General features: G+C 41.3%; 2 protein-coding genes across 2 annotated transcripts; one reads left to right on the top strand and one right to left on the bottom strand.

Annotated features, from left to right (window-relative positions):
- The first annotated feature begins 954 nt into the window (after nt 1-954).
- Nucleotides 955-17,657, top strand: klhl36 (kelch-like family member 36). Its single transcript, XM_063904093.1, has 9 exons — nt 955-1,234; nt 1,578-1,661; nt 2,774-2,968; nt 4,654-4,776; nt 6,129-6,350; nt 9,576-9,881; nt 11,465-11,692; nt 11,874-12,031; nt 15,612-17,657. Exons 2-9 carry the CDS (start codon nt 1,602-1,604, stop codon nt 16,183-16,185), a joined length of 1,866 nt encoding a protein of 621 aa, XP_063760163.1. The 5' UTR covers nt 955-1,234; nt 1,578-1,601; the 3' UTR covers nt 16,186-17,657.
- On the bottom strand, nt 17,605-27,423 carry zgc:56622 (uncharacterized protein LOC326033 homolog). The gene is given in 11 exon segments (XM_063904107.1): nt 17,605-18,502; nt 18,576-18,658; nt 19,221-19,304; nt 19,419-19,506; nt 22,302-22,414; nt 23,183-23,299; nt 23,967-24,028; nt 24,031-24,043; nt 24,595-24,711; nt 25,788-25,964; nt 27,119-27,423. Coding segments are annotated over 11 exon segments (969 nt in total). The 5' UTR covers nt 27,200-27,423; the 3' UTR covers nt 17,605-18,468.

Raw genomic sequence — 27,423 nt, 5'->3', positions numbered from 1 at the left:
GGGATATAAAGATTACAACAAATTAACAAAGAAATAAGAATAAACATGCATTAAAATAATGAGTAAAACTCAGAGCAGGTGAACAAACATTTACAGATTTCTTAAGTTGATGTAAATTGGCAGTCTGATTGTACGAATACAGCCAACATTCATATACTGTATTACACACGGTCGGATTATATGTTGGTGTTAGTTGCCTTCCTAGCTTTATGGCATCAGGCAACCAAATTAATTGCCACTTGTTATCCCCTCCTCCAAAAGGCAATTCATTTTATATTATCAGGCAGGTTCATTATGCCTGTAGAGCCGTTTTTATTACTTTCATCATATTTAGCTCGAGTCATCCTATGAGTTGGACATATCCCACATGGTTCTGAGATCATTTGGGGAACATCTAGTTCTGATATCATTTTTCCAGAATTCCAGCATCCTATTTGTTGAGCTGTGGGAATAAGTCCCACCCGGCATCTCTTGCATCATGACAGTAATATCAAGCTTTTAAAACATATGCACCACTACATACAAGTTCAGTGTGCCCTACTTACTAGTATTGATAATGGAATAGTTAAATGTCTTTGAAACGTTCTGTAACATTGGTTTTATTGAATGCGCTTGCAAATAGATGGTTGTGATTGGTTCATCACGAGGACCTATCAGGCTACTTCCCGGATGTTTGTGCCATTAACCACCGGATTGAAAGGTTTTGGCTTCAAAATAAAATGACAACATATCAAAGGATAAAGTAACATGGGGAGGTGGAGTGAAAATGACTCAAATATTAAAAATATGAGCGATACTTGCAATAATTGGTATTTCTTTCTATACAATAATCAGAAATTACCTTTGTTCGATTTAACTCAAGTAATTATTTTACTTGAAAATAAAACAAAAAGTAGAATCCCTTTACAAAGCTATCACAGTTATGTTTCAAGACAAAGGAGTTTATTTTGAAAAACTAAACCGGAAGCCGTTTTGTTTATTCAGCTAGCAGATGATATGCTACAGTGTTAAGCTCTTGCTATGGTTTAAAACACTTTGTATTTCAGGAGTTTGTCTCTGTGAAAAGACACTGTGATACAAATACCTTTTCGGGAAACGGTCCCGTGTCTATCGTCGTTAAAAATCTTTCGTGCTGATCGTTTCCTCCTGAAGATGCAGGTGCTACTGCTCCTCGTGCTAACCTGCAGCATTAAGAGATGCTGACTTTATCACAGCTGTCATCTGCTCCATTAATGTAAGCACTGTCAGTTTATCACGATGACAGCTTTCTACAGTTTGATTCCCACAGTGTCATTACTGCACATTACATTGTTCCTTGTTATTATTGTTTTGACTGTCTGTGTGTTCTAGCTAACAGTATGGTGCTCTCTACAGCGACGCAGCCTTCCTGGTTGTGGGTCCTGTGAGGGGATCATTTAGTAGAGTACCAGGAATAGCGTAGTTCTTAAACTATAGCATAACAATACTGCGTGTGTGTGTGTGTGTGTGTGTGTGTGTGTGTGTGTGTGTGTGTGTGTGTGTGTGTGTGTGTGTGTGTGTGTGTGTGTGTGTGTGTGTGTGTGTGTGTCTTATTTCAGATGGTGTCTGCCTAAGGGAAGATAATGGACAATGGCAAACCGAGACAAGTGTGTCGGCCCAAGCGGATCAGCGAATCCTCCCAGGTGTGTGTGTGTGTGTGTGTGTGTGTGTGTGTGTGTGTGTGTGTGTGTGTGTGTGTGTGTGTGTGTGTGTGTGTGTGTGTGTGTGTGTGTGTGTGTGTGTGTGTGTGTGTGTGCGTGTTTTTGTGTGTGTTTCACTGTCAGTAACAGGACTAAGACAGACTCTGAAACAAATATACAAACAAGAAGGAAGCAGCTTCTTTACAGTAGAGAGACTCTCAGGAAATAGGTTTCCTTACTTTTGGATAAATGTATATATATATATATATATTACTTTCTATTATCAAAAGTGAGTATATGTACTGTATAAAGTAAACAGTATAGCAGTGTTTAAATAAGACATCAACATTTTTATAATTTGTACCTCGTAAACAAACGTGTTCACATTCAGTCTCACTAAAACTCATTGTGTGTGCCCCTGATGCCTAACTACAATATTGATTGGGTTATACAATCCACACAGTGCCCCATAAAGCCAATAATGATCAGGGTACCTTTAAGGACTCTGGCCTCTCTAAATATTGACCCACTCACCACTTTCAAATCCCATCTAAAAGTCATACACCGGCTCATCCCCCCTGATCACTACTCATCACACATCCTCTGCTCCTATTTATGATATTGTCTTGTTTTTGTGCTGGTGTTTTGTTTGTATTTTGTGTATCTTGTACAGCGACCTTGAGAGCCTTGAAAGACGCCTATATACAGTGAAGGAAATAAGTATTTGATCCCCTGCCGCTTTTGTTAGTTTGCCTACTTACAAAGAAATTAAAAGTCTATACTTTTAATGGTAGGTTTATTTTAACAGTGAGAGACAGAATATCAAGAAGAAAATCTACAAAGAAAGATTTTTAAAAAAGATATAAATTGATTTGGGTTTAATTGTTGGAAATAAGTATTTGATCCCCTTGCAACCAACAAGAATTCTGGCTCCCACGGACCGGTTAAATAAGTCCTCTCACTTTAAGAAAGTCCTCCTAATATCAACTCTGAAAAATTGTAATGAATAACATTTGTGACCACTTTCTACACTGCTGAACTGAACCTTCAAACCCACCATAAGTGTTCTGTTGAAAAATGACCCAATAAGACCTTGGACCTTTGTGTGTTGGCAGGTGTTCCGCTGCGTGGACCAGGCGGGGGAGGTGCTGCAGGGCCTCAGCCAGCAGCGGGAGCAGCATCAGCTGTGTGATGTGGTGCTGCTGGCTGACAGCAGGCGGCTCCCGGCTCACCGGGCCCTGCTGGCCCTCTCCAGCCCCTACTTCCACGCCATGTTCACTTTGGGCATGAGGGAGAAATACCAGGAAGAGGTACTTAGTGATGCAAAGAGCAGATATTACCACGGGAAATTAGGGACTGAACAGAAACCTTTGTTTCCTTGTCTTCCTGACTCATTCTGTCTCTTCTTTCTTTTCCTAATAACCACATTCCTCTCATCTATCTATTCTTTCTCATCTCATTTAACTATAGATTCTAAAGATCTATAGACAAGGTTAATCATATTCTTTGAATGTAAAGATAACTCATTATAACCCTATATGTTACATTGCCTTTGTGCTTGGGGATCTATGCTATTAATAAAGGCTAAAGGATCTATAGTATCTGCCTCCGGGTTCTCTAAGGCAGTGGTTTTCAACTGCTCAAGCCTCAGGACCCACCTTTTCCTTCATCAATAAATCACGACCCAAAGCTTTGAACCACAGCAGTAATATATATATATATATATATATATATATATATATATATATATATATATATAGCACATAGTTTTGTATGAAATAAAACTATGTGACAGCAGTTTTCAAAACCGTTTCTTGTCTCCAACATTTCCAGTGAAATGGCTACTGCAAGCACAGCATTAGAAATGTCGGCTTTCAAAATAAAATTGGCCTTCAAAATCAAAGTTTGACTTTTTTCCGTGTTTTTTTTTTTTTTTCTCAACTTTTTTTTTTCACTTTCATAACTGCGACCCTCTCAAAATGGGTCCAGGTCGCGACCCACCAGTGAAGAACCACTGCTCTAAGGTATCTTTAACCAAACATTTAACAACACAGGTTCATTCAGTTTCTTGGTTTAACAATTCTACTAAGATAACGATGATAACGAGATATGCAGCCTGCACAAAACACACAGAAACCACTTAGGCAGATTAGTTAAAGTGTATTTATATCGCAAATCAAATATACCACAAATATACAATTATAACAGGAAACGTCCTAGTCATATACACTATATAGACAAAGGTAGTGGAACATTCCTCTTAATCATTGAATTCAGGTGTTTGCTTCAGTCCTAGTACCACAGGTGTATACAATCAATGGGCAAACATTCCCACAGACACACTCCAAAATCTTGTAGAAAGCCTTCCCAGAAGAGAGGAAGCTGCTACAGCTGCAAAAGGGGGGGGAGAAACTTCATATTAATGCCTAAGTGTTTGGAATGGTATATCATAAAAGCTTGGTGTAATGTGTAGGTGTCCAAATACTTTTGTCTATATAGTGTATGTATGACAAAATATTCTTATTATAAATCACAGTTGTGTGAAAGTCTTTGGTCGGAGTACCTTTATAAAAATCACTATACAATCTGTTTTTGTTAGTATCTGTCCTCCTAAAATCACATGGGATCTCAAAGGAATAACCTGAGAAGTCAAATGAAACTCTCCTTAGTCAGGGGTCCTTTAACTATGTTCCTACGGCCTTGTGCTATGGATGGCAGGTGGAAAAGATAAAATTGCAAAGAAACTCCATTAATATCAGGAGAAATGGCATCAGATTGTCTCAGAAAATTCCTCTGCCACTGTTCATCTCTCCTCTAGCTTTTTTTGCAACACCTGCCTGAGTCACTGAGAGGAGACTAGAAGCTTCTGTGTGCTCAGTCACTTAGCATCAGGGATCCTGTTTAATTTCTAGTGACAGAATGACCTGGGGTAAATGCACGGACACTATCATGAGTACATCTCCTAATAACCTCCATCTTCCTCTTCCTGTTTCAGGTAGAGCTGGTGGGGATGTCCTACGTTGGTCTGAAGGCTGTAGTGGACTTCCTTTACAGCGGGGAGCTGCTGCTGGACGGAGGGAACATTGAATCTGTGCTGGAGGCGGCCCACCTCCTGCAGGTAATCATATTCTTTATCTCATTATTTATTTATGCAATAATCTTTTTAGTTAGGGTAAGTGTTTAAAATAGTTTGCAATGAACAAAAATAGTTAAACGTCCCCTATTATGCAAAATGCACTTTTTGATGTCTTCTATACATAAATATGTGTCCCCGGTGTTTAAGGAGACCCACAAAGTGTCAGAAAATACAACCCGCTCTCTTTTCCTCCTTACCCACATCTCTAAAAACGGGGGTACAAACGAGCTGATCCAGATTTGCTTCAGTCATGACGTAATAAGGTAAATGTGGGCTCCCACCCACGTGACACGTCCCGACCTATCATCCCCCATATACAGTGGGCGAGCTGAATCCCCTCTGTTTTGGAAGTAATATGGTCTGTGTTTACATTAGCAAGCATCGTTAACACTCAGAGCTAACACTGTACTGGAGAGACTGTGTGTAATATAAAGGTAATTTCCTTGTGGTAAACCGAGAGAGAAACGTTTGAGCTCCAGACTGTTTCAGAAATAATGCTGGATGTGGTTTGGAACATAATATGGCGTTTAATCACGGCAGCGTTTAGCTGAGTTTCTCCCAGTAGAAAACTCTCTTCAGAGGAGAGAGCATGATGCTCCAAAGGGGCGTGGCCAGCAGCAGCTCCAAAGGGGCGGGGCCAGCAGCAGCTCCAAAGGGGCGTGGCCAGCAGCAGCTAGTTCATTTAAAGCTACAGTCACAGAATCAGCACTTCAGGAACAGGGCTGAAATAGAGGGGGATGAGGCATGCTACAATGGGGGATCTGTTCGGTATTTTGAGCAAAACACTTCAGACATGTTTTGTTTGGATATGGCCCTACAATATATTGTTCAAATATAGCATGATAGGAGACCTTTAAGCATTTTACTAAAAATATTAACTGTTTATAAAATCTTTTACCTTTACAACATTCTTTAAGTACTAATACACCACTTATTTGTATTTCAATTACACAACCTGTCACCTTGGATTCTTGACGGAAACGTTCTTGCATGACTGCACGCTGAACAAAGTATCCATAAACAGAGGGAACTCTGGATGCATTGAGTGTAAATGAGGGCAGGGTGAACAACACTACATTAAAAAGAGCTCCTGCTATACAAGTTTCCCCAAAATCCAAGGTCACACCAGGTGAGTGAATGAGATATTGTATAATGCTTGTTTTGGGGCTGAAGTATCCCCTTAAGAATGAGTTACAGCAGTAGAGGAAGTAGTATGATATTTGGAAGAAATCCTGTTAATAACGAGTGTGTTACAGAGTGTGATAAAGTAAATAAATAAACAGTGGAAATGATGGAAATGAAACTCTGATGGCTAAAGCTGCTGTGTGGTTTAGGTGTGGCGGGTGGTGGATCTGTGCTGCCAGTACCTGGAGGGGGGGCTGAGTGAGGAAAACTTCCTGTTCCTGCAGCAGCTGGCTCTGCTCTACAGCCTGGAGCGCCTCGACTCCTGCATCGACCGCTTCATCCTCACACACTTCGCCTCGCTCTCCTTCACCCCCAACTTCCTCCATCACATTCCTCCACAGAAACTGTCTGCGTACCTCTCCAGCGGACAGGTAAACTCTGGGAGGAAATATCATATGTGTGGCAACCGTTGTTCATCAACAGCTTTTGGTTGTATCCTTTTGACCATTTTTTTTTTATTATTGAAGAAGAGTTTTTAGGATATATTCCAACCTTTGTTTGTGATAAAATGAATCAAATTTTAATGAAATAAAAACATGTTTTATTACCTAGTAGATTTTCCATAAACCTGGAAAGAGAAATTAAAAATGAAAGCACGTACAACCAAGAAACATAAATGTATGGTAGTAAAGTTATCATTACTAGTACTCAGATGTTATTCCAGCTGTGCAGAATTTTATCATACTTTTAATAATTATTATGCCAAACACATACTAACAATCAAACAATTCCTCAAGAATTATTAACACACTTTTGATTTGATTTATTTGTATTTATTTATTTAGAATGTGTAGAACAATAATACAAAAAGAACAATAATAATGAAATGAAAGGAGAATTATGATACTGTACAAACTGAAGCAGTATCAAGTTGATAAACAAAAATATTATTGATTTACAAATTGTATATAAACAAATGAAAGGAGTGGGAAGAACACTGATTTAATCCCAGCCCTTCTCCCAAAAACTCAATTATTATATTTTTTAAATAAAATGTACATCTGTGTATGTCTACACACAATAATACATTTACTTGAAGGCACCTTTCTCGGCACTCAAGGACACCGTACATGATACACACACAAAGAACTTAAAAGGAATCAACAATGCTAGTAAAAAATAAAAACAATAGACGGTGACAGAGGAATTGATATCAAGTGGAATAAGCAGTTTTGAACAGATCTGTTTTGAAATGGGGGAATGAATGGCGGAGGCGATTGATGTTTCGTAGGTGGAAGTAGGCAGACCGGGTAATGTTATTGATGTGGGATTGAAAGGACAGTGTGCTGTCAAGGATGACACCCAGACTCTTAACCTGGGGGGAGGGTGAAACAGAGGAGTAGTCGATAGTGAGGGAAAAGCTGTCGGTTTTGGATAGAGTGGATTTGGTGCCGATGAGGAGAACCTCGGTTTTGTTACTGTTTAGCTTAAGGAGCTTTTGAGTGAATCAGGTTTTTATTTCAGAGATGCAATCGGTGATGGAGGTGGGCGGGAGAGTGGACGAGGGTTTAGCGGTGAGGTAGAGCTGGGTGTCATCAGCATAGCAGTGGAATTGAATGTTGAATTTGCGGAGGATATTGCCAAGGGGAAGGAGGTAGATGATGAAGAGGAGGGGCCCCAGGACAGAGCCCTGGGGCACACCTGAAGTGACGGCGGAGGGGATGGATCTAAAGGATTTGAGTTGAATGAACTGAGTGCAGCCAGAGAGGTAAGATGTGAACCAGTCTAATGGAGTGTTGGTGATGCCAATGAAAGATAACCTGTTGAGGAGGGTGGTGTGACAGATGGTGTCAAAGGCTGCACTCAGGTCGAGGAGGATGAGGATGGGGAGGAGTCCAGAATCAGCTGCCATAAGGAGGTCATTGTTGATTTTGACGAGCGCTGTTTCAGTGCTATGGAGTGGGCGGAAACCAGACTGGAACTGTTCATACAGGTTATTGTGGGATAGGTGAGCATGGAGTTGGGAGGCAACTGTGTTTTCCAGGAATTTGGAGATGAAGGGTAGATTTGAGATAGGACGTAACTTGTTTTGGTGCTGGCAATGGAGTCCTTATAATGTATGATGTGGTTATCATACATTTCTTTGTGAATGGTGAGACCAGTTTTTCTATGTAATCTTTCAAGTTGCCGACCTTTGGCTTTCATGAGGCGAAGATTGGGGGTGAACCAAGGGGCGGAGACAGAGAAAGAAACAGATCTGGTTTTTAACGGAGCAAGAGAATTGAGAATATTATGGAGTCCAGTGTTGTAATGAGAACCCAGGTCATCAGGGGTGGATAGACGGTGGTGTTCAGGGAGGCAGAAGGAGTGGAAACTTGAAGTGAGAGTGGCGGGGTTAATGTTCTTTGTATTCCCGAATGAAATGAGGCGTGGTGTTTTAGAGATGGAGAGAGTGAGTTTCACTGTAAATGAGAGGAGAAAGTGGTCAGTTATGGGGAGTTCATCAGCTGTAATATCAAGAGGGGTGATACCAGAGCAGCAGATTAAGTCCAGAATGTGTCCTTTGGTGTGTGGGAATAGTTGTATGCTGCTGACATCCGAAACTCTCCAAACAGGATGTGAAGTCTTTGGTGAGAGGCAGATTGGTATTGTCCATGTGGATATTGAAATCACCCAGGAATATTATGTTTGGTGAGAGAGAGGATAGATGGGTGAGGAAAGCAGCAAAGTCATTTAAAAAGTTACTATTCAGTTTGGGGGGGCGGTAGACAGCAGCAATGATGGTTGGAGTGGGACCACACAGATCACAGACAGTGGCTTCAAACGAGCTGGAGACGGGCACAGACACCGGGGACAATATACATTTACAATTATAAAAAGATGATATTATTACTACTACAATATATGTATATATATAATACTACGTTGTATGTCATATTTGATAAGACAAATATAAAAGACTTATCTTTTTACATCCACCCTCAAAAATACATTTGTTATTAAAAAACAAACAAAATAAAAACAACAAATACATAAACAAACAAATACATAAACAAACAAATACATAAAAGAGGTAAATGGAATCAAGAAAAAGATAAAATAACAAACCAAATAAAACTTCTATTACAAATAAATAGTTATTCATAGCAAACATAAGTTGTTTATTTATCTATCCTGTGAGTTTAGACATGTTGAATTACAATAAAATCTAAAGTAAAATCAAATCAAAAATAAGTAATAGTAAAGTATATTAAGTATAAGAACAATTTGCAATGTCCAGAGATAAGGTCCAGAGACGTGCGTTACCGTGACATGTACGAAGAGAAGTTTTGGTTCTGTTTTTCACCGTGAGGAGGAAATATATTCAGCACTGAATCAGAATCAATGAGCCTTTGACACTTTTATCATCATTCCTTCCCATGATTCAAATCAACACTTATTTAGATGACACACCCTTGCTGGTTCTATCACAGTGTCCCCTCACCCCAAAGCCTCCCCTCCTCACTCCTTTAATCAGTGACAGCTTTTTGGTAAAAGTGCAACACTGATGGAAAAAACTCTGGAGAGGAAGCATCAGTTGTCAATTACTGTGGAGATGTTGGTGCAACTGCAGGTGAGAGGGTATCCTGACTCTTCCTGTCTATCTCTTCCCTCAGGTGCAGCATGACAGTGAGCAGGCGCTCCTGCAGGCCTCCCTGCAGTGGCTCAGCACCACGCCTGAGCGCACCCCCCATGCCAGGCAGCTCCTATCCCACATCCGCTTCCCCCTGATGCCGGCGGGGGAGCTGGTGGAGCGGGTGGTGCCGGCACTGCAGGCCCTGCTGACGGAGGAGGCGGGCTGCCAGGCTCTGCTAGAGGAGGCTCTGGGATATCACGCCACACCCAGCGCACAACCACTGCTGCAGACAGGTCGCACCCTGCTGAGGGGGGGGGTGGAGCAGCTGCTGCTGATTGGAGGAGAGGTACAGATGGGTGGGGACCAGTCACTGATCAAAATGATAACTTTATTTTCAGAGATGCAGATGAAGCCATTTGCAGTATTTGACAGCTTCATCTTTTAATGTCCACAAAATACTAATATTACTAATTATATCATTCAAGGTTCAAGGGTGTTATTATCATGTGCTCGGTAGCTGCTGTGTAGTTATGGCAATGAAAAGTTCCAAGCTCCTCCAACAATGCAACATATTATAATAGATCATAAGACAAAATAAGAAACAGGAAAAACTAATATGAAAATAAAAAATTGTGCAAAATGAAACGGAGTAGGATGAATTAGAATAAAATAGTGCCGGTTATGTTGTTAGACCGGTCTATAAGTAGTGCAGATAAGGTATGTACATGTCACAAAAAGAAATAGACACAAAAAGCTAAATTACGCATGGAACTCAACAGAATCACACCATTTTATTTTCCTCTAAGTAATCATTTGAATGATTTACCACCTAAAAATAATAGAAATCACTTTTATTTGTATAGTGCCTATCATGAAACCCAAGGACGCTTTATAATAGGGAGGGGGCCGTAGGTGGGAAGTAACACAAACATGGACGAGAAACCAACAAGATAAATAATGACAAGCCTGGGTAAAAAATGTAGTGTTATTGTGTGCTTCATGATTAACATATCTAATAATCCTATAAAGGAATGCGTTGGAAACACATGTCTTCATCAACATGTCACAAAAACTCACCCGCAGAGACGACCTAAAACACACCTGCATTTCTGATCAACAAAATCATAATATTTTTCGAGGTCTTGAATGTATGACTGGAATCACAGATCCATCATCCATCCATCTTCTCCCACTTATCCAGGGTCGGGTTGCGGGTGGAAGCAGCTCCATTAGAGAGCCCCAAACTTCCTTTTCCCTCGCCACATCAACCAGCTCTGACTGGGTGATTCCTATCCTGGGTGATATAACCCTCTACCTGGTCTTAGGTCTGCCCCTCAGGCTAGAGCACCTCCCTAGGGAGGCTCCCAGGTGGCATCCTTACCAGGTGCCCAAACCACCTCAACTGGCTCCTTTCTGAACTTCTCATCTTGTCCCTAAGGGAGATACCAGAAACCCTGCCGAGAAAACCCATTTTGTCCGCTTGTATAGATCATGGCTATTCTTTTGTTATTCTTATTTTGTACAAAAATATATATTATTACCGGGTAATGATAAAAAAATCATTACCAGGCCTAACGATGGCACTGCTGCGGACATTTGGAAAAAACAGTTTTTCTTGTAAATACATTTCTGAAATATTTGTTCTCAATAATAATAATAATAATAATAATAATAACTTACATTTATATAGCCCTTTAGATAAAGCTAACAACCCCAAAAGAGCTGCCAAAATAAAAACTTGAGACTTGATTTGGGCTTGACTGCCAAAAGACTTGAATCCATGACTGTACTTGATTTGGAAATATATTCAAGACATATTTAAGTCTAAAGTTTTGTCCTTCTAATATTTGGTACCAATAAAGAAATGAACACACGAGGTACAGTTTGTCTAATACCTTGACCTGTAGCCCTGTCCCTCCCCTGCTGCAGGTGTCGGAGCGCGGGGAGGAGCTGAGCGCCAATGTGTGTCGGCTGGACGGTGGAACAGGAAGTTGGTCGGTGGAGACGGAGCTGCCAGCCCAGCGGAGCCACCACAGCCTGGCGGTGCTGGGGGGCTTCATCTTCACTGCTGGGGGGAGCTCGTCCAGGGACAGCGGGGGGGATGCTGCCTGTAACCTGCTGTACAGATACGACCCCCGCCACAACCAGTGGACCCGGGTACTGCTCCAGGAGCCCCCCCCATGTCAAATACTGTTTGGTTTATAGTTGAAATATATGTAGCATACACAAAACCAAATTTACATTTTTAACACAAAATAAATGTCAGTTCCCCCCGTCTTAGTTTCTCACTTCCTGTCTATTGGTGCTCAGACTCACTGACGCTGTGATGCTTTTCCAGGGAGCTCCAATGAACGAGCGGCGGGTGGATTTCTACCTGGGGGCGGTGGGAGAGAGCCTGATCGCAGTGGGGGGGAGGAATGACTCTGGAGCTCTGTCTTCTGTGGAGGTGTACTGTCCCGCCCAGGACTGCTGGTCCTACGTGGCACCACTGCCCAGGTAGGCTCAGATGGTGTGTGTCTGTGTTTTCAGAACTCTGTTGCAGTTGGCCAAATTATATTTTGTGTATCCACTACTCATCCTGGATGGATTGGATTGGATTGGATTGGATTGGATTGGATTGGATTGGATGGATGGATGGATGGATATGTTTGCGTTGCAGCAGCATAAAGACAAGGCATTGTACATTACAAAATATAAATCAGGATATTACACATTAAGTGGATAAGGTATGGGATATTAAATAGAATATAAATGTAGAATGTACAGTCCAGTTATCACAGTGAAGCTATGGAGCAGAGACTTATCTGCCAGACACAGGTGAATTGTTATAAAGCGTTATTGCAGTAAGCATGAATGTTCTCCTGTATCTTATATATATATTATATTATAATGAGTTAAAAAAGCTATTCAGTGAATAAGAGTAGGCCTATTGGCTGAAGGTTCAAATGATATCCTGAAAAAACGTGGTCAAGAAACTTGGAAAAGTACAGTTGTTAAAAGGGGATGGGAATTATGACCGTTTTATAACACAGCTCTAAGCAGCTTTTCACATTGTTAAACCTATGGCAAGATATTTCATTGAAGCAAATATTTAAATAATTAAAATACAATCATTTGTGTCCCAATCCCTTCAATTGTGTGTTCCATTGCAGATGTACTGTACGCAATTACAAAGTTAGAGTTTTACTACCATACCTGCAAACTCAGAAGGGCTGAAAAAGGTGACAAACTAAACCGTTGTAGGGGGGTCTGGGGGCATCCCCCCCCCAAGCCTTTGTACACGTTGCCTAGCAACGCCGCGCATGCGCATTATATCCTGCTCCGCTCCGAGTTATAGTAGTAGGCTATTCATGGGAAACGCATGAACAGCACGTTAAGATCTCGGCCAAGTCGTAATTAAAAGCAGTTCTTCATTATTTAAGTTAAGCGGCGGTAACGCCAGTGTTAAACACGGTGTTAAACACGCAAATGCCGGTTGGTGTGCGTACGGTACTGAGTGTTTATCGGTCCACGGCTGTAATGAACGTGTCGCATTGGTCCATATGTAATGCGCACGTTCTATGGTTCCCATTGGCATAGAGCTATTGAACATTCATTTAAAAAGGGATACGGATAACATTTAGCCCACGGCAGTTCTGTCATTGTATGTATAGCCTATATTTGTATTACGCTATCATCATTCAACATGTAGAATGAACGTGTAATCTATAGAGCCGATTTACATAGATAATTCACAACCATGAACCTAATCTGGATCTTAAACCTGCCAATTGCCAACAATTGTTCCTACATATAAAATATGTTTTCGTTTTTAGATCGCCTGTTTCAAAGGCATCTGCGTCTTGTGTACATAACACAGCGCAATATGAATACTGTCATTTCCAACAGTGAAGCGTTATATGTGCTTACTGTAAACAAACTCTACACACGGTCGCCAGCGTTTGTAGATTTTGTTCGTAACTCCAAACTTTTCGTAGCTACTAAAAAGTTGATGAATGCGAAACCGAAATAATTGATCCGAACGGATCATGGATCATCCGTTGCACCACTAGCTACTAGCTACTCACTAAACCACACGGATGTGTATTTGTTCATTACGTGTTCGTTTTCATCCCTCTCAGATCTGACCACAATGACATAGCCGCCAGTAATATCAGGAACAGGACGGATGCTGTGGAGATTAGCCTTCACAAACGTATTCTTTTCGCATTGAACGAGGTGACATAGAACTGGTCTAGCTAGGCTAACTTAAACACAATTCACTGAGGTTAGCTAGCAACCTAACAAGCTGATAAGCTTAAGCATGTTAATACACTTTATTTGGCTAAAATAATTTTACTTCAGCAACGTTAAAATGATACAGCATACAATGGTTTTGCCAGATTAGCTGCTACTAGACCTACCTCAAAACTTGTATCTGTAAAGTATCCCGAAAATTGTCCAGAAGAACCACTCGCTGACGACTGAGCACTCCACTCCAAGAGGGACCGATGGGTAAAAAGACGCGCTGTGGTTTATCTTGCTTATGATTGGTCGGTGGTCGTGGAACCGAGTCATTTGAACAAAGATTTTATTTATTGTGAAGATAGCAAACTTGTTTCTTGTTCATTATACAGTCCGTTATACAGTCTATGGTTGGTCGGTCAGTCGTCGTCGGTCAGCCCCCCCCCCCCCCCCCCCTAAAAAAAAACCTCTTCGGATCTACACGATTCACGTCAATATTTTGAGTTGAAAACGGCGAATTTCGCCGAAAGGTGACTAGTTTGCAGGTATGTACTACACTAACTCTGGAATGTGAAAGCAGTCTGGAGCCTTGGATGAGAGGACCAGTTTGGACATTTCGCCCCCCATCCATAATTCCTAACGACTGGTCTACCTGTGTTACCTAATATTCTTGAAGAAACTTGTTCTCAAATGCTCCAGATTTTTGTAATTTGGGGCTACATTTAACATCACAGTAAAAGGGACTCTGCAAGAGTTCTGTGAAAGATCACGAACGGATGTTTTGATGAAGTTTGCTGCTGTTAAACGTTAAACGTTAACTTTAATCTATAAAAACTTGGAGGCCATGTGCGGAAAAAAGTTTTTCTCAAGAATTCAAGGTAACACGGGGTAAGGTATTGATGTACAAATGATTCATTTGTTGATGAAGCATCCCATAAATGCGTGTGTGTGTGTGTGTGTGTGTGTGTGTGTGTGTGTGTGTGTGTGTGTGTGTGTGTGTGTGTGTGTGTGTGTGTGTGTGAGTGACAGTTAAACAAAAATACCATTTAAAAGGGGAGTAATTTGTAAAATTTGAATACAGTTCTGTTTGATATGTATCCATGGATCTCTTCATTTTGCCCCTCAAACCAGACAGATGCATTTAACTTTAAAATAAATACATAATCTTACCCCCCTAGAGGATGTAAGCTCCACCCCCCACTTCAAACATGTTCAAATGGAACTTTTAAAAATAGCACTATAACCATGGAGCTATCTTACTATTATCATTTTACACAAAGCAAGCTTACCTAAATATCTTTGCCAGCTTTTTGTTGCGGCGACTGCGGGACTCGGTGACTTTGGCTTGTAGCTTAGCATTGCTCTGCGCTAGCGTAGCACAGCTAGCTTCCAGGGTTAACATTTGTTCATCCTATAGATTGGCGCAGGACTCGAGTGAAGCAATTGTCTGCCCGAGGTCCGACACCGTTAGCTTGAATCCGGTCTAGCTTAGTGTCGAGGGCCGATATGGTCGTCCTGAAATCTGCGGACAGGGCTTTACGGAGATCCTCCAAGAGGCGCCATGCTAAGCTCATTGCTAGCTTCCTCTGGATGGTCGGTCTTGTCGTTTTTTGCTCTGTTTTGTTGATTTGGTTGTCATTTTTCAGTGGTGTGTTAGGCAAGATTATATTATTATTCACTTGGTAGTAAGTTAAAGCAGAGTTACAGGTTTTGAGAAATGTTCTTGAACGAGACTCAACGCTTGATCTTATCAACCCGGAAGTCATTTGCCGACTTCTTGATACATAAATCCAGTAGATTTTGGCTATTCACTTTTGTAAAGGTGTTACTTTTTTTTATTAATATTGTCTAGGTTCACCTACGGCCACGCGGGGACGGTCCACAAAGGTGTGGTCTACATCTCAGGAGGTCACGACTTTCAGATCGGCCCGTACCGCCGAGATGTCCTGAGCTACGACCCATCCCGGGACAGCGAGGTGTGGTTGGAGCAGCAGGCCATGAACCTGGCGCGGGGCTGGCACTGCATGGCCTCCCTCAAACACCTCATCTACGCCATTGGGGGCAGCGACGACGACGAAGACACCACGGAGCGCTTCGACATCCTGCAGGTGGAGTCCTATGACCCCGGCAGCGGACAGTGGACCCGCCTGGCTCAGCTGCTGCTGCCCAACAGCGAGGCGGGGGTGTCCGTGTGGGCGGGGAGGATCTACGTGCTGGGGGGCTACAGCTGGGAGAGCATGGCGTTCTCCAGAGCCACGCAGGTGTACGACCCCGACAAGGACGCGTGGACCAGAGGACCCGACCTGCCCAAATGCGTCGCAGGAGCCTCAGCGTGTGTGTGCACTGTGAAGCCCTCACCCCCCTCACTCTCTCTGGGGGAGAAGAACACGGAACAAGGGGGAAAAGGAGCATTACACCCCACGTGACAACAGTGTTGAAGGAATGGCTCATAAAAGGCCTGGGCTGAGACAGACTGTGGTTACTGTGGTGTCAGCACAAAACCATTAACCATGTTATACACCCTTATATAATGATAATACTTTTTATTATTATTATTTATTTATTTATAGGAGCATCTCTAGACAGAGTAACTGCTTTACATGGATTAAAAACAAGCCATTCAGGCGGCGACAGAACTGTCGGCAATCCCCACCTCCGCCCTGTAAAATATACAGCGTTTCAACAATAGCGACAAAAATAACATGGAGAAAAGAAAGTAAAAAAATCAAACATTGACATTAAGTAAACCCAAATGGTGGCATCATTAGTTAAATGCTTTAATAAAAATATGGGTTTTAAGAAGTGATTTAAAAGGTGACTCTCCCAGCCTCGGATTCTCATACAGGGAGTTCCAGAGATGCGGAGCTCTGACGGAAAAGCCTTGAGCACCCAGTTAAAAAACAGGTTTTTTTACCTGGTTTTGGGAACAGCCAGCAGAGGCTCAAAAGAGCACAAGTCAGTGAGGTTATCAGGAGCCACACCGTTAAGAGCTTTAAAAGTAATCACTAAAATCTTTGAATCAATTCTAAAGCAGACGGGTAGCCAGTGAAGAGATTAAAACAGGGGTGAGGTGGTCTAGCCTTCTGGGATTTGTGAAGAGAATTGCTGCAAAAGATGAAGGCACCATATTGATTTTTGGTTTAGTCCAGAATATGAGTTACAGTAATCCAGACATGAAGAAATAAGAGCGTGGATGACTGTCTCCAAATCAGTACTGTATCACAGATCTTTTGCCCATAAACTGGAGAGAGTTTTGGGACATCCAGCACTTGTGATATGCAATGTTGTGTTTTTGTTTGATATGATCGAGTGGCTTTTAGGCTGTAAACAATGCCTCAAACTGCCTGTTTTCATCAGTTACTGCAGTGAATATACTCTGAAAATGCGTTCAAACATAAACATGGTTGTCTATAAGTGGGGGTGTAGTATCTGATGGATGAACATAGGGTTACTCATTCATTTCACCATAAAGTTGCCTGAAACACTCAAAACTCAATCAAAGTGGGGATCAGCAGTTTGATATGTACAAATGATGCCTAGTATGGAGGATATCAGAAGGCCCTGAGGCAATCCCATGTAAAACACAATATCTTTGACCCGAACACAACAGGAGGGTTAATATATTTTGTTATGTCCCCAGACGGGTAACAACATTTTTTTCCTCAGACCCCCCCTGAGGTCAGATACGATGTCAGGTAGTCAACCATTACCCTCACTCCAGCTCTAAGGTCTGTTACTGTATGTGATACAAATATAATGTGCGCAGTATTTGTAAAGTGTGTGTTTGTAGAGTCAATTATTTTTGTCTTTCAAATTGCTTTCAATTTAAAAAAAATATATCTGACTGTAAAGACAACGTATTTTATTCAAAACACGGAACAGAAGTAATCACTTCACTTGTAAAAGCTTATATTTGTTGAGTTTATTAATAATTACAATCACATTTGAAGGATGAATCATCTTAAAATGTGTGTTCACCTGCACAATATAGTGTAGTTCCCAGCTCCTAGAGTCCTGTTGTGAACCCGGAAATGTTGAGTACCCCAAAGTTTAATGTTAGAAATGTATAGGAGGGGTCTCCAGCACATAGACACTGCCAGACGCTAACCTGCATCTGTTGGGAAATTTGCACAATTAGCATACGTTGTGTTAATTAGCATTCATTACAATTATAGCGTATGGGAACTAACTGATTTTAATTAAATTTGGGTCGATTTTGGAAGTTCAAGTAGACTCTGGATCATTTGGATTGGTCAGATTGCTTATTCATATGAAGAAGAAAAAAATGTCCAGAGAAGAAGTAATAATTTTCATCTTGTGCTCTCTATATCCAATGGTCACAACACTATTCATTGTAGTCAACCCGGGAGTACAAATATGTCCACTTTCTGGTTAAAACGGCATCCTCAATAACCCCTGAAACAACTCCAAAGCTGTCCAAATCTGCTATTGTCCAAATAAGCTATAATGCCATTAATGCAAATTAACACAACTGGTGATAATTGTTCAAATTGCCCAACATATGAAAGTTAGCATCCAGCAGTTTCTATGTGCTGGGGACCGTATTATGCTTAAAACTTTGGAGTATTCAACATTTTTGGGTACACTAGACTACTATATGCTTATCATTGTGTAAGTAAGGCACAGCTGAATGGCAATGTGTGATGCTGTGGTCTTGTTGCCGTCTCCTCTCCACTGCTCTGGCAGCTTCATACAAAGGGGTAGTACGGGTGGGACTTGATTCTGAAACAGAACGATAGTCATCAGTGTGACAGGAGCTGCTCATACAGAACAACACGGCTGTGCTTGAACTCACTCCTCCTGCACGCAGGACCTCCACCCGCGGTCCAGTTCTCTCAGTGCTCGCATGTCCTCTTCAGTCAGACTGAAGTCAAAGATCTGCACAAACAGTGAGACTGATAAATGTCTTCTACAGACAACAATAATTAGGCTCCTAGTTCCTAAAGTGAAGTCAGAGACAATGGTGTTATTATTATTGCAGGACAGTTAGTGAAGCAGCCCTTAAAGGGGAAACACGAAAAACATGCTAAATGCCTTTTGGTCAGTTTAGCATAAGGAGTAAAAAGAGACCACCGAAATCCAAGACTGATCATCATCAAGTGCAAATATATACATATTTACTAATCACACAAGATGATAGATGTTATAAATAATGTCCAGGTGTATATCAGTATGTAGAGTCTCTACTTTAAAGAGTCCTCGCCACTTGCTAGCCAAGAGAAGAGCGAGTATTACATTATGATCATAGTGATATCACTATGTCACACAAGGGAACATATTGAGGTGAGGGGAGTGTGAGAAATAGAGAAAATACAATCTAAATCTAAATCAAAGTTGTTTATTTAGCCCAATATTAAAAATGACATTTTTTTCAAACTGACCGCATCACAAAGCAGCGTCAGATCTGAAGACTCTGAGAGATAGAAACAAAGAGGTTCACCTTTGTGTTTTCCAGGATGTGGTGAGGCCTGTCACTCTTAGGGATGACTGTAACACCCTGCTGCACGTGGTACCTCAGCAACACCTGGAAGCAGACCACTGTTACTAACAAAGATACACACACACACACACACACACACACACACACACACACACACACACACACACACACACATACATTGCAAACTGTCACACAGACCTGTGCGGCGCTGTGTCTGTGCTTCTTGGCGATATCTGCCACCACAGGGTCCTCCAGCAGCTTCAGAGGATCAGTGTCTCCTCTCTGCCTGAGAGGAAAAGAGCTCCGGATTTGCACTCACAATGATCAGCAGGCTGGGGGGGGACATTTCTAATTGCAGACTGCATCAGAAATATCAAAGACCCTCCCCACTGGTCTGCAGTGTCACTACATACAGTGGGGCAAAAAAGTATTTAGTCAGCCACCAATTGTGCAAGTTCTCCCATTTAAAAAGATGAGAGAGGCCTGTAATTTTTATCATAGGTATACCTCAACTATGAGAGACAGAATGAGAAAAAAATCCAGGAAATCACATTGTAGGATTTTTAAAGAATTTATTTTCAAATGATTGTGGAAAATAAGTATTTGGTCAATAACAAAAGTTCATCTCAATACTTTGTTATATACCCTTTGTTGGCAATGACAGAGGTCCAACGTTTTCTGTAAGTCTTCACAAGGTTTCCACACACTGTTGCTGGTATTTTGGCCCATTCCTCCATGCAGATCTCCTCTAAAGCAGTGATGTTTTGGGGCTGTCGCTGGGCAACACGGACTTTCAACTCCCTCCAAAGATTTTCTATGGGGTTGAGATCTGGAGACTGGCTAGGCCACTCCAGGACCTTGAAATGCTTCTTACGAAGCCACTCCTTCGTTGCCCTGGCGGTGTGTTGGGATCATTGTCATGCTGAAAGACCCAGCCACGCTTCATCTTCAGTGCCCTTGCTGATGGAAGGAGGTTTTCACTCAAAATCTCACGATACATGGCCCCATTCATTCTTTCCTTTACACGGATCAGTCGCCCTGGTCCCTTTGCAGAAAAACAGCCCCAAAGCATGATGTTTCCACCCCCATGCTTCACAGTAGGTATGGTGTGCTTTGGATGCAACTCTGCATTCTTTCTCCTCCAAACACGACGAGTTGAGTTTTTACCAAAAAGTTCTATTTTGGTTTCATCTGACCATATGACATTCTCCCAATCCTCTTCTGGATCATCCAAATGCCCTCTAGCAAACTTCAGACGGGCCTGGACATGTACTGGCTTAAGCAGGGGGACACGTCTGGAACTGCAGGATTTAAGTCCCTGGCGGCGTAGTGTGTTACTGATGGTAGCCTCTGTTACTTTGGTCCCAGCTCTCTGCAGGTCATTCACTAGGTCCCCCCGTGTGGTTCTGGGATTTTTGCTTACCGTTCTTGTGATCATTTTGACCCCACGGGTGAGATCTTGCGTGGAGCCCCAGATCGAGGGAGATTAGCAGTGGTCTTGTATGTCTTCCATTTTCTAATAATTGCTCCCACAGTTGATTTCTTCACACCAAGCTGCTTACCTATTGCAGATTCAGTTTTCCCAGCCTGGTGCAGGTCTACAATTTTGTCTCTGGTCTCCTTTGACAGCTCTTTGGTCTTGGCCATAGTGGAGTTTGGAGTATGACTGTTTGAGGTTGTGGACAGGTGTCTTTTATACTGATAACGAGTTCAAAAAGGTGCCATTAATACAGGTAACGAGTGGAGGACAGAGGAGCCTCTTAAAGAAGAAGTTAGAGGTCTGTGAGAGCCAGAAATCTTGCTTGTTTGTAGGTGACCAAATACTTATTTTACCGAGGAATTTACCAATGAATTCATTAAAAATCCTACAATGTGATTTCCTGGATTGTTTCCCCCATTCTGTCTCTCATAGTTGAAGTGTACCTATGATAAAAATGACAGGCCTCTCTCATCTTTTTAAATGGGAGAACTTGCACAATTGGTGGCTGACTAAATACTTTTTTGCCCCACTGTACCTGATTGAACCGTAGCTCTGAGGTTGTAGATCAGATAAGGATTACTAAGAGAAAAAAACCTATAGCATAACCATGATGAGGAGTCCACAAAGACAAACTCTTCTCACGATCAATGTCTGCATACTCTGATACATAAGGACGTTTCTAAAAGCCAAAGCTGCTCCTCTGCACAGGAGGGGCTGTAGAAAAAGGACCACAACTTGACAAAGATATGCCGTTTTGATCCCCTCCATACTACACAAATGGAAAAACAGATATTTGAAATAATAGGCAATGGAATATAGGAGAAAAAAAGGGAAATTTGAAAGGAAAACGACAATATTAGCCTTTAAGGAATATACTGTTGCATATTATTTTGCTAAAATACATCTATGAGTGTTTTTAATCTCTCTCTGACCTCTCTTGAAGCCGGGGGGCAGAACTTCTGTCTAGAAACCTGAGAAGGACAGCAGCTAGGAGAACCAAACTCACACGGTCGAAGCTTTGGCAAAGGTGTCTCAATAAAGTTTGAGGAAATTAAGTTCCAGAAAACAAAGAAAATCTGCATTCAAGGGAGGATAGAGGTTCAAAAAGGAAGCACAGTTATACTGGAATTGAGTTCTGGGAAATATTTAACGAATATATGTTTGTAAAAGTAAAACTTATACTAACGATAACAAAGTGCTAGTTATAATGTAACCGATTCCAGTATGTAAAAACTGATTATCTGAAGTTTTTACAGGATTTTAACTAAAAAGCAAAACTGTTACTATGGCACCAAACATTCTAGAATCCCTTTACCTTACATTTCATCAAGAAACAAAGGTGAACGTCTGTTAAAAAATGTAATAAATGTCATTTATATATCATAAGATCCCCTACATAAATAAATAGCAACATTATATTTCATAAAACCAAAAAAACGACTCTTTCTTTAAAATGTATTGAATCTATACTCCATGCAGTCCAGGGTAAGATGCCTGATGGTCCTTTCCCTCTGAGCATGACCTCACTGAGTGTCTGGTATCAGCAGCAGTATGTGAGTGGTGTGTGTTTGTGTGTGTGTGTGGGGGGGGGGGGGGCTTACAGCTCGACGGGTCTTCCAGGCGAGCCAAACGGACTGTAGGCAGTCAGTACGATGTTCTTGGATTTACAGAACTCTATCATCTCAGTCTGCACCAGGTAGGGATGCAGCTCGATCTGTGGAGGATAACACCAATCAAACACTTAATACATCGAGGGGCTGATCTTCAGGGGGGGGACTTCTGAACTGATTTACAGTCAGCTGCCGAGCAGGAACAAAGATGTGTTCAAGTGAAAGAGAGTTTGTACTTAATGAAAGTGTGTAGGTAGTCTGTAGTATATGTAGAAGAATGAAGGTTCAAGAACCAAGCAGAGGTGGGAAGTAACGAAGTACATTTACTCAAGTACAACTTTGAATTACTGGTACTATACTTCAGTATTTTAATTTTTTGCTATTTCTACTCCACTACATTCAGAGGTAAATGGTGTACTTTTACTGCACTACATTTATTGAATCCCTTTAGTTTCTTTACAGATCTGGATTAATGATGGTAAATATAATCTCCCTTAAATCAGACTTTAGTTCACCTGGAGTAAATCCAGCAGCTACCCTGCAGTATACAAAGCCATTCAAACTAGCTGCACCTTTACCAGCTCTGAGAACACTTTAATGATCAGTAATTATAAAACAGATCAGAGATATTATTCTGAAATGGACCAATCAGACAATGACTACTTTTACTGTCACTACTTTAAGTACATTTAGATGAGAGTACTTTCTACTTTCACTGGAGGAACATTTAGAATACTTTTACTGTGACAGAGTATTCCTACACTCTGGTACTTCTACTTTACTCAAGTACAAGATCTGAGTACTTCTACTTTAACTCAAGTACAAGATCTGAGTAGTTCTTCCACCTCGGGAACTAAGAATGTCTGCAGTACCTGGTTGACAGCGGGGGGGACCCTGCACAGTGCCAGGAGTCTCTGCAGCTGCAGGACGCTGAAGTTAGACACACCGATGCTCTTCACCTTCCCTGAGGCCTGCAGCGCCTCCATCCCCTGCAAACACAACACAGCCAGGGAAACACACCAGCAAGAGTTAACCGTGCCTAAGACAGGCGACTGTTTGTTTGGTGTGGAAAGCGTTTACTTCTTTAGTGTTTGCAGGTTAAATTTAAAACTCCAACACTTTACCAAGCAAAAACAATGCATACGCTCTTATTCAGTAAAAGGTGTGTTACTAGTCATTCATCATACAGGCCACACAACCTTACTTTAATACGATGTGCCTTAAACCACATTAGACTTACAATGTACAAATCATTTTGAGTTTTTTTTACCAATACAGGATTTCATTCCTATTGATTTTGTTTCGTTGGAATATTTGAAGGTTTGGCAACATGTATGCACTTCGTAAAAAGATAACTACTGGATAATATTCAACCTAATCCTGCTTTCATAGGTATTAAAAAAAAGAAAAATAGTCAAAATGTTAATGATGCAAGCCTTGTTTTTTTCAGAAACAAATATAAAGGTATTTTAGTTTCGCACTAACAGGAGTGTACAAACAGAAAGATCCAATGACCCCCCCAGGGAGGAAACTTGTTCTTTTACTGTCATATCAACGGTAAGTGATCTGTGACAGGGAGGATGATGAGTGTGTGGAGCTGCATGTGGGTGTTGTGGGGGTTTTAAGTGTAAACAGAAAGAGTGCACATGTTCTTACCCTCCACACATCCACATAGTCGATGTCAGACGACAATATCTTTCCATCTTTCTCCGGGAAAGTTCATCACCCATTTTCTAAAAAAGATATGTAAAGGTAACATCAAAGAGCAGTCCTTGGCAAAGAAATGGCATGTTCCCTTTTTCTGTTTGTAATTTCATCGTCCTTCAACTATATTAAGCACAATTAGAAACACATATAGAGAAATAAATGTTGCATAATCTGCATGAATTCTTATATATTTTGAATAGAAATATATTATTTTAATTAGGTGTTCATATAGTGATAAATCTGCTAAGAATTAGCACTCTGCTCATAATAATCACTTATATAAAACGTATTTAAGACCATTTTCAGTGAAATCAATGTGGTCAGTCACATGTCTGTGTATTGCCTACGTTTCATTGGAAGGGTGTCAGCCCCCTGATGAATAATAAAATAATAATAAAGAATCTTAAAATGCAGCTTTGTTGGGACAGAATCTTAACCGGCTCTAAAGTCCCACAAGTCAGGCCAGCTCTGGTCAAATCATTTCCTCACAGCCGCAGTTAAGGACCTGTGCTATAGATCAGGATAAGGAGCAGTACATGTTTAATTGTGGCAAACAGTTCTGAATGTTACGCTCTACCTTTAGGCCAACAGGGAAATGCACGAGGTACAGGTCAAGGTAGTCCAGCTGGAGGTCTTTCAGGGACTTATCCAGGCACACAGGGATGTCCTCTGGGGCATGATAGGTATCACACAGCTGTAGAAGAAATACAATGAAAACATACAGTCATGGATCGTAACAGAAAAATTCAGTATTAAATTAGAAAACCTCTGAAAAGACATTCAATATCATATCAATATAGTCTAGTTGCCAGCTCATGGAGTCCTATTGTTAATCCGTGATGTTGAAACCCCAACATTTCATGATAAAAATGTACAGTACGGTCCCCAGCACATAGAAACTGCCGGATTCTAACTTGCATATGTCCGGCAATTTGCCCAATTAGCATAAGTTGTGTTAATTAGCATTAATTACCATCATAGCCTACGTATGTAAACAATAGTTAAAAGATGGCTTGGCCGATTTGCAGTGGTTTGGGGGGTTATGAGGATGCTGAATGCATTTCTGAAATTTTCTGGTAATTACCCTCAAAACCATCCAAAACTGTTGAAGTGTCTTTCATACATAAATATGTGTCCCCGGTGTGTGAGTCTCTCACAAAGTGTCAGAAAATACAACCCTCTCTTTTTTCCTGGGGCGACAGAGGCCAGTTCGTTCTGTCGCGAACTTTAAACACAAGGTAGTAGGACTCAAATGCACGACCCCCAGGGGACAGAGTTAAAGTATTAAAAAAATACTTTATTTCCATAAAAAAGGCACAAAAACAAGAACTCAAGACGCTCACATGGAGGATTAATAAACAAAATGCTGGTACGCTGGTTACTGACCCACAGACAGAACAAGACGAACTGGCACAAGACAGGGGGGGACAGGACTATTTAAACATGAGGTAACAGGAAACAGGTGGAAACAATCAGGGGCTGGGCTGACGCTGACGAGGGCAGTGACAGGGAGTCAAGAGACCTGGAACGAGACACAGAAGGTGAGTACCAAAACAAAACAGGAAGTGGGAGACAAGACAAAAATGGCTAAACAAAACATAAAACATGACCAACCATAGACCTGGGTCATGATGACCCCAACAAGAAACTTGACAAGATTAACATCTTTGATGAGACACAACAGTCTCAACATTTTTTGGTTTGTGTAAACTTCAATTTGTCCACTTTCATGCATGGTGGGACAGGTATCTTTTTCTCCTCGGCCCCCACCTTACTGACGATGAACATGTCCTGGCGCCGGATGATGCCCTGCCGCATCTTGGAGCGCAGGGCCTTTCCGATGTAAGCCTCGTTGTTGTAGCTGAAGGCGGTGTCTATGTGACGGTAACCGGCCGCGATGGCTGCCTCCACTGCACCTTGCACCAAGGAGGGGGAGATAGGGGAGGGCTGCAGGGAGAAAACATTTCAGATCAACAGCTCACTCTCTCACATCTTATCCACAATCTGCCATCTTTGAACCATTTGAAATTGTTACTGCTGTCTTTGTTTTTTTTAATAAGTAATATATTCACTAAACTAATGTCCAGAGGTGGGATGTAGTGGAGTAGCTACAAATACTTTGTTACTGTGCTTAAATTTATTCCACTATTTTTCCTGACAACTTTTTACTCCTTAAATTACATTTTTAACAAAAATATTCCTGTACTTTCTTCTTCTTACTTAAAAACAGTCTTTTTACTTTAGTTGTAATCTGCATGTGGTGGCGGGATTCTAATTATTAAGAGTCATTGCGCACCTATTTCAACCTAATGTCACACAGAAAACAAGATGGGTGTTCAGGTTCAGGTTATTTATTTATACCCGTAGGTAGATTTAGTGTGCAGATAAATCCAAGGTATCCATCCTGACACACTCTAAAAACAAAAAAAGACAACTGACACATCTTTAATAAATGTACACACTGCTCCGTCAAATTTAGATTTAAAACATTTAAAAAGAAAAACACTAGCACAAACAGGTACAGCTTCGAAAAAAAATCAAGAGCCCACTCCAAATGTTTCTTAAATCTTTATCTCTACATGTATGTCAACCAGTCCAGTGTCGGTTGAATTCCAACACAGAGAATGTAGTGTCACCGACTGTGGTGTGCAGGTCAGTAGTTTATATAATTAAAACATATATATATATAATAATAATTCAACTCAAAGAAACACCTATAGAAGATAAAACAAAAGAAAGTGAAATGCTGAAGTGGTCTCTCTTAATGTTTTCTGTGGCTGTATGTATGACAATGACACTCATTTGAACTAGAAGTTCTTTAATGACCCTGTAAAACAGTTTGTAGTTATGGCTACTTTTATCTCAAAGCCCAAACTTCTTTACTTTTACTTTTATAAAGGAGTTTAATCAGTACTTCAACTTTTACCAGAGTATTTTTAAACACAAGTGCTTCTACTTGAGTGAAGGATGTGTGTACTTTTGGCCTCTCTGCTAATGTTTTAAAGTTAATGTGGTGTGGTTCAAGAAACAGTTTTCCTGCAAATGAACCCACTCATTACAGACTGCTAACAGTAACAATACAGAAGTGTTGATCAGTCTACCTTCCAGGTCCCGAGCCCCAGCGCTGGCATCAGGGAGCCGTCATTTAGCTCTATGGACCGGGACACCTTTGGCTCCTCCATTTAGACGTTAACCCCGGCAGGAGCAGATCAGCAGAGTGACACTCACACACTCTCACACACACTCACAGCTTTCCTCTTCCTCTTTTCCCCTCAACTGCTGAGTCAACATCCTTCCTATTTCTCTGCTGATTCTACTTCTCTATCTGACTTGTTTCTCTCCTTTGCTCTCTCTCTGTCCTTCCCCTCACCTCTTCCTCTCTCCTATGTGTGTCTTATCAGTCCAC

The sequence above is a fragment of the Eleginops maclovinus genome, chromosome 2, assembly GCF_036324505.1.
Source record: "Eleginops maclovinus isolate JMC-PN-2008 ecotype Puerto Natales chromosome 2, JC_Emac_rtc_rv5, whole genome shotgun sequence".
In the NCBI taxonomy this organism is placed as follows: domain Eukaryota; kingdom Metazoa; phylum Chordata; class Actinopteri; order Perciformes; family Eleginopidae; genus Eleginops; species Eleginops maclovinus.
Note: the sequence above shows the minus strand (reverse complement) of the source record. Positions and strands in the feature narration are given on the sequence as shown.

Bases quoted from the DNA above. Each gene is read 5' to 3' on its own strand.
- klhl36 (XM_063904093.1), top strand. From the start codon at position 1,602: ATGGACAATGGCAAACCGAGACAAGTGTGTCGGCCCAAGCGGATCAGC. The intron at 6,351-9,575 runs GTAAACTCTGGG...CTCTTCCCTCAG, and splicing joins CGTACCTCTCCAGCGGACAG to GTGCAGCATGACAGTGAGCA. The intron at 12,032-15,611 runs GTAGGCTCAGAT...AATATTGTCTAG, and splicing joins TACGTGGCACCACTGCCCAG to GTTCACCTACGGCCACGCGG.